We start from the raw sequence: 15,123 nt of genomic DNA on the forward strand, positions 1-15,123 counted from the left end.
ATATATATATATATATATATATATATATATATATATATATATATATATATTTAGCTTTTACTATTATAACTGTGAACATTTAAATAATTAAACTGCTCAGAATACCTTGAACAATCTTGTAAAAGTGCAAGCGCAGTGGCAACAAAAAGTGTCACAACCCGCTGGTATTGTTTTGTGATTTCGAGACTGGGGGAAAAATGCATTGTTAATTTTAAAAATAAGGAAAATATTGAAAGAATGGCATGAATAAACTAATTGTGGAGTTTTGATGACGTTTAAAAAGCTGAAGTGTCAAATCAACATCCTCTCCCTCCATAAAAAACAGAAATTAATAAATAAAAATTAACAATATTAAATACAATAGCTAAACATTGGAAAAACTAGTCTCTAATAATCTTTCAATATATACATGGATGTCAACCTAATGAAATGAATATGGTAAGAACACATTCACTTTGTGTCAGTACCAGATATGGATTTCTCAGCTCTTCTGAAGTTTAAACAGTGACTTTGTTTCGTTTAAAAATCAATATGAACTTAAATGAAAACACTTGATCTAGTTTTGTTCTTTTATGCCAAAATATGCTTTCAGCTTAATTAAGCCGTGTGAATTATTGAAAAGTACTACTCTTTCATTATGCTAGTGTCTGTTTTTGCTCCATTGACATCCATTCTAATGACGTTTTTTGATTGCAAAGCCATGACACAATATAAGCATGCATTCTTGATTTTTATTTGTTGGAAAGAGGTCCAATTTGTCATTTTTGACTGTTGATCATCAGTTGGCAGCATTAAACCTTTAAATAAGCCTGTGCACAAAAGTATCTGGATGCAGCCTTTATGATGCAAGCTGAGATTGCATCACTCAGCGATGCAATGTCAGACTCAATGCACTCAACGGAGCAAGTGACTTCACAGTGATGGGTGGGGTTAGATAAGCACATTAAAAAGCATTGGATGCAGGTCAGATAGCACTGCACCGAGTTTGCAGCCAGACCCATTTCAAAGTTTCTGGCTGGAGTTCTATGGTGTAAAACAGCAGATTATTGTGTTTATGCATAAATACACCTACTGGGCCCTATCATACATCCGGCGCAATAAGGCAGAAGAAGTATTTGTTGCTATTTTCAGACAAGCGCAACTCAAATTGTCATGTTTTGCACCTTGTTGTTTAAATAGCAAATCCATTTGCGGCTGCTTTGTGGACTCATGGGTGTTCAGGTCTATAATGGAGGTATGTTAAGGCGCATTGTTGGCGCTTTGCTATTTTGAGGAACTATAATAGACTGCGCAATTGACCAGCTGAAACCTAGTCTAAAGTCCAGCGCATAGCACGTTAGTTATGGGCCTATACAGTTCAAATGCTTACACATTGCTTAATACACACAGGATGAACAGCAATATACAAATATCTTTACATATGACAAAAAAATATAGATTAATGTTACAAAAATAAAATATTTTCTACATAAATATAAAAACCACTGCCTCCATGCCTTCATCCCGAGGGGCTTTTTTCAGTTTATTCATGACAATAAGCTTTTGTATAATGGTAATATTAATATTATTATTATTAGTAGTATATTAGTAGTAGTATTTATTATATATATATTAATATATTATATTATTTTATTTAATATATTTATATTTGTTTTATTAAAACCAATTTAGATTTGTCCACCTGTCTGGTTTTGAAGACGTCTGCATCAAAATAAAGGGCATAAGAACTGGACATGTGTTTGGATACAACTCGTTTTTATGTTTAATTTAATCATTTGCTGGAAATTAGAACTGAATTAAGAAATAGTTTTGAAACAAATCTGTGCTCAATCTAAATTAAAAATGTAGGCTAATGGATATCTTTTTTTATATCGTTTTCTTATTCACGGAAGTAGTAAAGAATAAAAGTAAAGAGAAAGTAAAGAGGCTGAATGGAGGAGCCTCTGTCTTTATCCTCGCTGCAGAAGATCTGTTAAACCAATTTCCCGCTAGTGAAGCGTTCAGTTTTTAGACTTATAAAATTCGGCATGTAAATAGCAAGTGCGCCATGGCGCCACATAACTGACTTTTAAAGGGAAACGGAGATGAGACTCTGATTGGATTAATGCACGTTATGCTCAAAACACACACAACTCATTAAGAGAATAAGCTCAACCCTTTTAGACCATGCGCTGCAGCGTAAACTGTATTTTACCATATCTTACACTCAAAATACCCAATATAACTCCATATAAAAGCCAGAAACTATACTTTTTATTTGTACTGCAACTGATGATTTCCAGTAAAAATGACAAATTTAACATCTTCCCAATAGGGAAAACCAGCAACAATTGAGAATGCATGATCTATAGCAGGGATGTCAAACTCAATTCCTGGAGGGCTGCAGCCCTGCACAGTTTAGTTCCAACCCTGCTCCAACACACTTACCTGTAGGTTTCAAACAAGCCTAAAGGACTCAAGAGGTGCGTTCGACTTCATGCAGCGCTGCGCAGATCGTTCGAAATCTGTCTTAAGGCGGTGCATGCTGATTAGAAATCTTGTCCGGATTGATGCTGCGCCGATGCCACGTGGCTGTCACATGTGGCATCAAAGTACCGCGACAGCGCTCCGAGATCAGACGGCAGACTCAGACCGTGCAGCTTCTGAAGAGCGGCTGCAGGAGCTCTGAAGACGACACTGATATTACACAATTGGCCGAGTTCACCACATGACAACAAACACGTGTATTTTGGGTTTATAATTGGACAAATTCCGATTCAAAAGTTTCAAAAAAACAATTCACTTTTCACACCCTCTCTATCTTGCACACAGCTTGCTTATTAAAAGACTACAAATATTTTACTGCAGTAATCATCTTTTGTTAAATAATCTGGTTATAAAGGTTAGCTTGTTTGCACAGGTTTATTTTTAACTTTTTTATACAGACTATTTACAGCATTCATCTCCATGAACGATTTAAATGATATATTTTACTGAATAACCTAAATATGAACTCAAATAAGTCTTACAGACTTGAAATAAAATAATCATCATCATTAATCCTGGCATCCTGCCACCCTAAAGCTCTTAACAAATTAAGTTAAAGAACTATTTTATTAAATAATTATAAAATGGTTTTATTATTATTATTATTATTATATAAATATATATTTTATTTCCTGTCTAGCAGTTTAAAGGCTACCTACTCGAAACTTATACATAGCTCACTTATTTTATCTTTTGTTCTTTTCAACACAATCTTTTTGGATTAAAATGCTTTTTTGAAAATGCACTCATTATCCAAAATAATCTCATTTATTAAGACCTAATCAAAACACCTTGTTTTGTTTTTTACATTGGAAATTTTTAAATCTATAAATGTACACATATGTAAACCCTTTTTTAGCATATTCAAACAAGAAGTATTAGCCTAAAGATTGATGTTTAACTCCTAGAATTTATGCTTTTGCCTTGTATTTAACAGACCTGTTCGTTTTCATGTTTATATTAACCTCTCATTTCCTCTTATTTCTCTCATGCATTTGTTATGTATTTTATTCATAATTCTCTCTTATTGTTTAAAAAGGAACTATAGTTTGTAGAGACTGTATTCTGTTTTATTTGTAAATGTTTTGTTGTTATAAATAAAAATAACAAAAAAAATATGACGACATCATGTGATCGGTCATCATGATTGCAGCAACTTTGAGTCCCGAAGTGTCCAGCTGTCCGTCTTGACGGCTCCGTTTTCAACTCCGCCTCCGCCTGTGCTCGGCTAATCTCGTTGATCACCGGCTGCAGCTGAGCTTCATGTCGAACGCATCTAATTAGTTTGATCAGGTGTTTATTTAGGGTGGAACTAAACTGTGCAGGGCTGTGGCCCTCCAGGAATTGAGTTTGACATCCCTGGATTATTGGATGTCATGGCTTTGCAATCAAAAAAGTCATTATAAATGGAAGTCACTTTGGCAAAACAGCCACCAACATAATGAAAGGGTAGTCCATTTGCCAAGAGTGTATTGTGGAATTTCTGAAAATTCCAAAGCATTTTCCTGAAATACGTGTCAAAATAAGACTTGTCACCAAAATCATTGCATTTGCTGAAACACAGAGGAAGTTGTGGCCATTTTAAGCCTCAAAATCACCCCAGAGTGGATGAAAACATCCCCAACAGCACATAAGGGTTAATTTAGGAAGGAACTGCAAGTATTCTCAAAAGTATTTTTTTTTACCATAGCTGTTTCCACACAACATAACTTTGTGTATGTCTCCTAAATGAGCAATAAACAAGCGAGTTCAAAATGTCTGAACGTTGTTGCAATATATGAAATGGTAGCTTTTTGAAAAACACACATAAAATGCAATAGAACAAGTGCTATAATGCAACTATTTGAAACAAAACCCACAAAACTATTGAGTCTTGATGCACATCGAACAATTTTCATATCAATTTTCAGTCTGTATATGTTTTTCAGTCTTTTGTTCTCCACAAATGTTCTCATGTAAACTGTTTTTTGCCACATTAAAGATCTTTTTCTAATACTTTGTCTATTGTGTGTTTGTCTGGTTAATCTCAATGGTGTTGTTTTGGTGATGATGAGGGTTGAATCTGTACTTGTATCCGAATGGTCGCAGGTGATACGTATAATACTCCAGCATGTACATGTCTGCAGCTCTCAGATAATGAAAAGAAATCACAAAATCCGAACAGCACTCCGGGCCCTGAGAGAAAAAAGAAAACAAAAAATATATCTTCAGTTTCACATAATTAGAGTAATTTTGGACAATTGTCATTAGTGCACAATTCCTATAGGCCTCCATTTCCCACAATGTTGCAGCAAAACAACAGCATAAACTAATATGACGATGATCTCCTCAGGTACTGACTATGTGCGTTATTCAGTATTAAATGCTACTACTAGTATCACAATGAGGAACACAACACTTCTTACTTCTTACTGACTTGAACCGTTACAGGCAGTAAAAATAAATAAATAAACAACTTTAATAAAGTGTTCCGTATTAATAAAATAGTTATTATTTAAACAGTTTTTTTATGTAAGTATACTTATACGCTACAAAAGAATTATGTTAGATACAGGGGCATAGCGGACATTAGCCCCTTTCACACATACAGACCTTGCTGTATGTGTGAACAGGTCCTTTTTGAAAATACCGGTAAATTCGTTCTGGCTATTTTCCGGAAAGAGAAGTTGTAACATTACTGGCAATTTGCCGGAATGCTGCGCTGTGTGAATGCAGAAGGAAGATTGCCGTAATAAGCGCGTGCACGTCTAGAACGGGCTGACGTGAGACGTCTGCTTTAGCCAATCACAACAGTCAGACGCATTTACGTCCGCGCGGTTTGTGAGAATAAAAACCTTTGAATATTTTTCCAGACACATTTAGCTGCTAGAAGTTAGTCAGATCACGTTTATATGTTCTTCTTTATGCCAACTGTGTAAATAATCATCGATGAGATGCTTATGATAAGCCGTTGTTTTTTTACCTTTAAGCTTTGCGTGTGCCTGTGAAACAGCCTGTGAGCGCCTGCACACGCACATATTATGAACATCTCGACATGAGAAAGTGATCCTGCGAAAGTTGTTCACAATATTGATCATCCACAGAGTTTGTAATTTAGTCAAATGTTTACAAATACAAGCGCAGCCGTTTAAAGCTCATTTGTGGTTGATGATGTCAGAATTTACCGGTATTTTGGAATGGATGTGTGAATGCTCTTTTCCGGAAAATTTCCGTAACGTCCTCGCCTGTGTGAACAGCGCTTTTTTGAATATACCGGTAAAGTCGTTCCGGAAATCTTCCGGATATTTACCGGTATCACTGTGTGAAAGGGGCTATTGTGGGGGGACAGCCATCTATGATATGGCTTTATTTTCAATGGCTAGACACCGGCCTCACAGCTTTGTGAATGTCAGTGCCGTCACCTATTGATCCGTGATCGGTAAATGTAGCTTGTGTGGACGCTACTGCTCCACTTGACTAAAAAATAGCTTTGCTACTGAAAAGCTATTTGATTTAAGAAGTAGCGATACCACCGCTACGCTAATGAGCAATGTAGTTATAGCAGAAGAGCAACGCTTTAGTAAATGGCCTTAGCAGAAGCAGGGCTCGAAATTGCGACCATTTTAGTCGCATATGCGCCCGAAATTTAAGCTATGCGACTCATAATATATATTGGGAGCATTCGTGCGACTGCATATTATGGTTATAGTGCGACCTGTTTTTTTTTTTTCTAAAAACGTGGTCAATTCGCTCTTCCCTGCCGCTATATTGGTTCATATTAGCCGTCAATCACTCAAGACTTTCCGCTGTCAGATGACAGGGAGGGAGCTTTTGTGACCGCGGGGATTGCAAACGGCTGAAGAGTGAAAAGTACACTGAATCTCGATGCGTTGTATGCACAGCGTTCAGCCAACACAATCTCACGGCAATTCATAACTTTTTCATACGTTTCCTCGTGAGCAGGCTGCAACAGCGCAAATGTCCGCTAAAACACCATCGCCAAAGAAGCTTGCCTTTACTAAGTTTGATCTGATGCGGGTTATAACAAAGAACAGTATTGCGCCGGTGGGCATCGGGAGAATCCTGCTCTGCCCCCCTCTTATTGGGCCGGCTGACTCGCATGCTGTCCCGCAAACACAGAAAAATGTAATTCAGCGCATAAAGAGGCTGAGCATTAAAACAACACGAACCGAAACCAAAACTTTTAAAAGTGAGGCTTTTCTTCCTTTCTTTTGTCTGTTCTTTCTTGAGGTCTATATTATTTTTCTATTTAATTACTGATGACTGCTTTGCAGCTTTCAGCATTGGATTAAATTATTTATTATATTATTTCGTTTGTTTTGTAGCAGAAATATTATTTATTAAATTGGCATGCATATAAAAACAATAGTACAAAATAAATATTTCTTACTACAATGCTTCATTTGTGTTTGATGCAAACCATCAATTTATTTTTCATTTTTCATAAATTAACAGTAGGACTTTATATAGCAGATAACTTGCATTAAAGCACATTTAAGGCATCATGATGATGAGAAATATTATTCATTATTAGTATTATTGTCATCATCATCATCATTAATATTTTATAATTATTCAACATTCATTTTGGAATTATTGCACAAATATTAAGTCACCACAGCATTAGTTAGATAGTTGTTTCTGGGTTTTGTTAGTCCCAATTGATGTTATTTTCAAATACAATAAATCCCTTAATATACAACTTGTCAAATATATCATTCATTTTTGGTGGATGCTCCTAATTTTTTTCTGGTGCTCCTAAATATTTCAGGTTGGGAGCACCGGTGCTACCAAGTAAGAAAGTTAATTTCGAGCCCTGAGAAGGCATCGTGCATATCAAAAACAGGCAAAGCAACAGATTAATATTATCCAAAATGTCAGATTTTTAAAGAAAATGTTTACATGTAATCTTTAACATTTTCATAAGTGACTGCAATTTAATTTAGCATATTCTCAGTAACTTTAACGAATTACTGTTACTTTTATTTTGTAATTAAATTACATAACGTCGTTACATGTAACTAGTCACTCCCCAACACTGGCTGTGAAAATGCACAAACTTCTAACATTTTCCTTTTTTTGATCCTGACAATCATTGGACTCGCGAAATCCTGGAGGAAATCTCTAATTTAATGATGGTAGTTTAATGTCACTCATAAGAGATACAATAACTGCAAGTTACAACCATTAAATAAAACCCCCTGAATGGCCTAAAATCAAATCCCTCTCTGTATTTATTCTAATAAAATCAAAATAAAAACAAACAAACACTCACCAGTTTGGTTTCATAGTGACTATACAGCAAGTAGAGAAAACACAATTATGCTGTACTCAGTCCCTCCATTCATTTATTTATGGCCTAAAATTTGTTAAAGGTTTTTGCAAAACTTAAGACACTATCTATTTACTTCAATTCTTGTGTTTTGCTGTGAAAATGCTAAATCTTTTAACATTTTTCTTTTTTTTTTTTATCCCAACAACAATTTGACTAAATCCAGGAGGAACTCTCTATTTTAATGATAGTAAATGTAAAGAGCCCCTATTTTGCATTATAATGTGTCATATTTTGGTTTTGGGGGTGTCCAACAACAGGCTGATATGCATGCAAGGTCAAAAAAACTTCTTATAATTTGCATTTATTTTTACCTAATTACCCCAGCAACTCCCATATGATTCATACAGTGATTCACCCCTCTTTTGCGTGATGCTAATCTGTAGTGATTGGTTCGATGACCCAGGGAAAGGCTCGTTCAAGTTTTACCGGATCCGGTACTACATATTAGGTGTTGTGCCTTATCAACATTGATGCGTTAAGGCAAAAGATTAAAACTATTTTCATTTCGTTAAAGAATCAATAGTTTTAAACGCATTGCACTTTAGATTTAAACATCAGCTGGATGTTTTCATTCACTTAGAGCTGTTACACACTGCATGGAAGCTCATTTTCAAAAACTTTAATGCCACTCACAAGACATCCAGTGACTGCAAACTAGAGCTGCACAATTAATCGTTAAAAGATCGCGATCTTGATTCGACCCTCTAGACCAGGGGTCACCAAACTTGTTCCTGGAGGGCCGGTGTGCTGCAGATTTTAGCTTCAACCCTAATCAAACACACCTGAACAAGCTAATGAAGGTCTTACTAGGTATACTTGAAACACCCAGGCAGGTGTGTTAAGGCAAGTTGGAGCTAAACCCTGCAGGGACACCGGCCCTCCAGGACCGAGATTGGTGACCCCTGCTCTAGACCAGGGGTTTTCAAACTTTTTCAGCTGAGGGCCCCTTTGTGTAGGGCGAATTCTTTTGGGGACCCCCCAAAAATTAAAATGACGCCACCCCCTCAAATTAACAACTGTACTTAATTTTTTTTATTGTATTATTCAATACATTTATATTATTATATATTATTCAATAAATTTATATTATTCATTATCTGGATTAATTTTTGTAAGATGTTAGTTGAGTTGACATGGTTTTAGTGCTTCAATCTATTGATCAAATCTTGATGCGCAGTACTCATTGTGGTCTGCTCTCACTGGATTATTTCATCAAGCCATATTTTGTGTACAAGTCGTCACGTTTACACAGTTTTTATGCCATTTTTATGCTTTTTTTCAGCCTATGCACAGCTAGACTCTTCTGTATTTACCCTTACAGCTGAGAGTCTAAATGTATCTAAAGATTTAAAGCTTTAAAGTTTTAAAGAGTTTTGTCATTCATCAGCCTGTTAACAGTTAACTGTACTGTTGTAACTAGCAATACTACAATGGAGGCTGTGTGTTTTGTTTATTTTTATTCCTTTTTTTTTTGTGCACATCATAATTTACTCAGGTCGACAATCCTGACTTACACTGATAAAAAAATAATTTCCTAAATGCAATCTAGAATTGGGTATTCATGTTCAAAGAGTCACAAGTTTTACTTTGCATAATTTTAGAAGCTTTGCTGACTTTAAAATGTTCATACCAGTTTGTTCTATTAATAATAATACTGAACATTACATTTAAATTAGTTACACAAACAAATATGGGAAAAAGTGGAACAAAAATGCATTTATATTCAGAGTATTAAAATTTGATCAGGTATGTTGAGCTCCATTAAATACAGAGCACTAATACATTTTAATATTTAATAATTATTAGCCCTATAACATAACACAAACAGATACATTATAATTTTTAAAGGCTATAGTGGTTTTACTCAGTGTGTATACAATTTAGTTTTTTTTAATCATCCAGTTATGAACCAATGTGAGTAAGAGGTCCACTGCAGAGCTCATCCAGCTGTCATTAATGTAACAGGAGTGAAACTGAGAACTCGCTGATGTGATGACAGCTCCATTCATTGTTATTGCAGCACTTTTTGCTTTACAATTTTAATATGTTTGTTTGCCATGCTGCAAAGAGGACCGTCTGATATTTGTACAATGCAAAGTGTAAAAGCCTGTCGCGCTGTGGACGAGGTGCAATGTTGTGCCGTGTCTTTAAAATGATATTTGTTCCCTATGAGTGAAGCCTGCGCAGAGAGGCGCGTACTCCGCAGCACCTCGGTTACTTAGCCATAAACAGGGTAGTGCTTTCAGCCACCAATAATGTTCTTAGTGATCATGTATTTTAACTGAAATATAGTCAGTGAAACCTGAGCATTCATTTAGTTGTTTAGCGTAAAAGAGGTAAGCGTAAGTGAAAGGTAAACGCCGTCAGGTGCAGCAGACAAGCGCCAAAAATCACAGTCAGGAAGCGCCTGGCCAGAAGCGCTTATTCAATAAAAATCCCCGTCCACGGAGGCGGGCCGCTGCGCTTCTTTTCCTGTGTCACGAAAGTGTCAACTGCATTTAAACAAGTGGTGCTCGCTGCAGAGCCATTTGAGGAGAGGTGAGCTCCAGAGAGGGGGAGCTTAAGCTTGAGCTCCACCTTTTTTGCACTTCTTCTACGAGTGATGTCACTGGGGGTAGGGTTAGAGGTGGGGTTGGTGTACGCATTAAAACAGCTTACAGGAGGAGGAGCGACAGCTCATGCTCCCCCTCTCTGGAGCTCACCTCTCCTCAAATGGCTCTGCAGCGAGCACCCTCTCCATTTAAATGACATAAGCATAAAGCTTCATTTTGCAGTACTTTTAAGCTCAAATTATAATAAAAATATATGCGGAACGAATATTTATGCGGGAAAAATATTTTGCGGGACACAAAATTCATCCATGTGGGCTCATTGATCTAAAATTTCTTTGCGGCCCCCCTAGCGCCATCTGGCGGCCCCCCAGGGGGCCGCGGACCCCAGTTTGAAAACCCCTGCTCTAGACGATCTTAATCATATTTTCAAGTTCAGGAGAGAAGAAAAGGCGGCTGCACGAGTCTTTTCATTGTTTCACATACATTGCTCAGTGACATTGACAAACGATTTTGAGTTACATAATGTATTTATAAGGTATAATTCACCTAAAAATGTAATTTTTGTCTTAATATGATTTTTTGCAGCCGGGAAATCACACGTGATGTGAGCTGCTGACCGTGAGCTATTATCACAGAGAGGGCGCGCGTGCGCTCTACTTAATGATAGAGCGATGAAGAGCGCGTCTACTTTAGTGAACAGAACCTGCATATGTTGCGAGTAACAGGTAATACAGCTGTAAATAATATTCAGTTTGTGGCACAGAGTGATCGTTTGGAAGCCGCGCGCGAAGTATGAACAGTACTTAGCAGTCAAAATGAAACCGAAAGTGTGCACTTCATTTAAATGATCATATCGCAGTTTAGAGTTATGATTACGACAAGCATTTGATGTTTTTTCTTTCATAGCGAACCCATAGTTGTGCATAAAAATAAATGTTTACAATGTCAGTATAACTACTCTAGCCTATATATTGTTGAATATAATTTGATAATGGCAAATGTCTGATTTTACCAGTGAATAAAATTGTCTAATATGACAGATTGCAAGCATATATCTCAAACATATTTGAACATCAGAATTATTATAAGTAGAATAGAATTATTTATAGAATCCAGTAGACCTACACATAATGTTATTATCGAGGTTGTGCCATATGTTTGTTTTTACCATACCTTTATTTTACATCGATAGAATCGTGAGAGAATCGTGTTCTTTATTTTAAGCATAAAAAAAAAAAAAAAACGTGATTTTTATTTTAGCTAGAATCGTGCAGCTCTACTGCAAACCAAATCCAGTAACCCTCCAAATGGACTAAAATGTGATGACTCGCGCTCTGTGCAGCCTTACTCGCCTAACTTCATAACTATAGCGGCTGTTTGTCGACTGAACTAAATTTATTTTTGATGTCTTGGTCACACTGTTTAGAGGGCCAGAACAAAGTGCCTCTGGGGCTGGATTCGGCCCGCAGGCCACCAATTGAATAACCCTGGACTAAATCAAATCCCTCTCTGTTAATTCTAATTAAATCTCAAAAACAAACACTCACCAGTTTGGTTTTATAGTAACTGTACAACGAGTCCTGTTTCTTTGTATTATCCTTGTGAATGAGGTGTTTATCAGGCCAGAACGGATTAAATGTTTCCCTCAGATTGGCATCTCTAGTATCCACAGCCTTCACTCCCATAATCTCCATGCAGCGGCCCAATGCCATGTCCTCCAGAGAGCTGAAATGAGTGCAGCGTCCCGTCACGAATCCTTGCACAAATCTCCTGAGCGCCTCTCGGCTCAAAACATACCCGGCTCCACCGCTCATGTATCCCTGCCGCACAAACGGACGAAATTTGTGTCCGAAATAAAGAGGTTTTTCGGTGTCGTGCTGGGAGAGTAGGTATCTGAGGTTTTCCAGCACCACAAAGGTGTCGTCATCGGCTTTGAGAAACCAGTCGGCGTGTTGGAGGTGGTGTTTTTGGATGTGCTGAAAGGCTCGGATGGTCTTCCAGTAGAGCTGCGATCGACCCTCGCTGACGTTTAGACCTACTGTGGGGAAATCTGAGGATTGCGAGCTCATGTACAGCACCAAGTTACAGTGTTGAGCCCAGGTGGCATTCACATGCTGGAGACGCTTCTGCAGGTTTTCAGGCCTCGTCATGATCCAGCATAACACACGAACACGAGGATACAGAGACTGCACCAGATCAGCTGTCAAAATCAAGCAGAGATGGTCAAAATCTTTTCAAATGCTTTAAAGCTTTTATTAAACAAGGAGGCATTACACTGACCAGAATTTACCCTAAAGACATTTGTGAGAACTACGGATGTAACAGATACAGATACAGAAGGGTTTTAAAGCTGTGAAGATCAGTCGATTCATCAACAGATCGCTCGCATGTCAGCTTATAAACGAACCAGCTGATCTTCTCGGCTTTAAAACGCTCCAGTTAGTTACACTCCGTAAACAGCGATGAGTTCGATAAACTGATGACCTTCAAGGCCAATCACAGTCATTTCTGTTGAGCACAGAAACCAATGGCTAATCAGCGCTGTTTAAGAGTGTACTCAAGAGCCATCGACTCAAATGGTGCTCAAATTGACTCAACAGCGTTCAAATTACGTACAAAACACTAAAATGTATATTAGCAAAATTAGGGAAAAAGAGGGCAAAATTATTAGCTATCCTTTAAATGTTTTGTTTTCAAAAATATTTGTCTAGAATTTTTCCGAATATTTCCTATATTTTTCCTTGTAGAGATGGTCTCACTTCTCTTTTGATTTAGCTGGAATAAAAGCAATTTAAAGAAATAAATAAGAAAAATTCACATTATATCAAGATTATTAACCCTTACATAATTTACCCGGTTATGCCACAGTTTAAACTGAATAGCATCTTCTAAAATAACAAGCATAATATTCTGTACTGGCATCATGACAGGGACAAAATAAATATGCTATTAGAAATGTGCTATTTTCACAACTTCCACATTTAAAAACGTTGAAAAAAAAAATCTCTATTTAAGGATTATATATATGTTTGTGGAGTAACAAGAATCTTAAAAGAAAAAAAGAGATGTCTTCAACATTAGAAATGAGTTCTTAAAACAACAATGCTTAAAATGTTGGAAAATTAATCTTCTCTATTAAATATTTATATATACAGATGAAGTCAGAATTATTAGCCCCCCAGAATTAACCCCCCTGTTTATTTTTTCCCCCAATTTCTGTTTAAGAGTAGATTTTTTTTAACAATTTTCTAAACATGTTAAGTCATTACTAATAACTGATTTATTTTATCTTTGCCATGATGACAGTAAATAATATTTAACTAGATATTTTTCAAGACACTTCTATAGAGCTTAGTGACATTTAAAGGCTTAACTAGGTTAATTAGGCAGGTTAGGGTAATTAGGCAAGTTATTGTATAACGACGGGTTGTTCTGTGAACTATAGAAAAAATATAGCTTAAAGGTGACTAATAATTTTGACCTTAAAACGGTGTTAAAAAAAAATGTAAAACTGCTTTTATTCTTGCCGAAATAAAACAAATAAGACTCTCCAGAAGGAAAAATATAATCAGACATACTGTGAAAATTTCCTTGCTCTGTTAAACATAATTTGGAAAATATTCAAAAATGAATAATAAAAAAAGGGTGGGCTAATAATTCTGACTTCAACTTTATAAATTAAACCGTTTTTTGCTGTTGAGAAAAAAATTAAAAAAGCATACATTTTCAATGTTAATACAATAGGAAATATTTGTTTAATAACAATGTGAACAAATAATTATTTCGATTAAAATTGAGCTATTTTAATGTCTGAAAGTGTTGAGGTTATACTTCCAAAAAGACTAGTTACAGAAGTGAAACAGGATATACAGATACTGTAAAGCCAAAAGGTTAGGGTAGCTCAAACCATTTGAGGAAACAGATCACAACAAACCATTTAAGTTCAAAAACTAATCCTAATGAGTACTGTGAACTTAGTCCATTTGAGTAAACGAAGCAGTTTGAGCACAGTAAAACCCAATAAATGGAAAGAACACAAACCAACTGAGTACTGTAAAACCCAATAAGTTAAAGCAACTCAAACCATTTGAGGAAACCGATTACTACAAACAATTTAAGTAAAAAATAAAATAAAAATCTATGAGTACTTTGATTTTACACCATTTAAGTTGAAGTAATGAGGTATTTAATTCATTACCTCTTAGCTCAAACTCTTTTCAGTAGAACTAACTATCAGTAAATTTTAAGTTGACTATACTCATTTAATTTGATAAAGTTGACTGTTGGGTTTTACAGTGTAAACACACACACACACACACACACACACACACACACACACACACACACACGTTTCTAAAAAAGGCAGCACAACTGTCTTGAACATGGATAAATTATTAGGAGATATCAGCAGTATTTGACTTTCCATCATTTCCTTGGTCACTTGTCTTTGTTTAAAATTCAGCTTTAAATAACAGAATACATTTTAAAATGTGAATAATTAAGATGTAAAAAGGTTATTTTAAACTTATAGTATTTGACATATGATGACATGATAATATTTGTGAAGCTGTGCATCGATGGATTTGCTCTTCAGTGTTTGAGCTTTCAGCAGTTTAATATAGACTACACAAAACTGAACTAAACTCTGAAAACTGGACTGACCATTTCAATTTACTAGAACTACAATGTTAAGCTGCTTTGACACAATCT

General features: G+C 36.1%; 1 protein-coding gene across 2 annotated transcripts in view; it reads right to left on the reverse strand.

Moving 5' to 3' along the window:
- Positions 1–58: 58 nt before the first annotated feature.
- c1galt1b (core 1 synthase, glycoprotein-N-acetylgalactosamine 3-beta-galactosyltransferase 1b) overlaps positions 59–15,123 on the reverse strand; it is a 17,597-nt gene continuing 2,532 nt past the window's right edge. The window contains exons 3-5 of one of the 2 annotated variants that reach the window (XM_687629.8): positions 11,961–12,613; positions 3,429–4,701; positions 59–723 (exon numbers count right to left, since the gene is read on the reverse strand). In XM_687629.8, coding sequence (XP_692721.5) covers positions 4,528–4,701; positions 11,961–12,613 — 827 coding nt within the window. In that variant the 3' untranslated portion in view covers positions 59–723; positions 3,429–4,527. Of the gene's footprint in view, positions 724–3,160; positions 4,702–11,960; positions 12,614–15,123 lie in introns of those variants that run through there. The other variant, XM_073926746.1, reaches the window with a different exon arrangement.

The sequence above is a fragment of the Danio rerio genome, chromosome 16 (genome assembly GCF_049306965.1).
Source record: "Danio rerio strain Tuebingen ecotype United States chromosome 16, GRCz12tu, whole genome shotgun sequence".
NCBI classification, from domain to species: domain Eukaryota; kingdom Metazoa; phylum Chordata; class Actinopteri; order Cypriniformes; family Danionidae; genus Danio; species Danio rerio.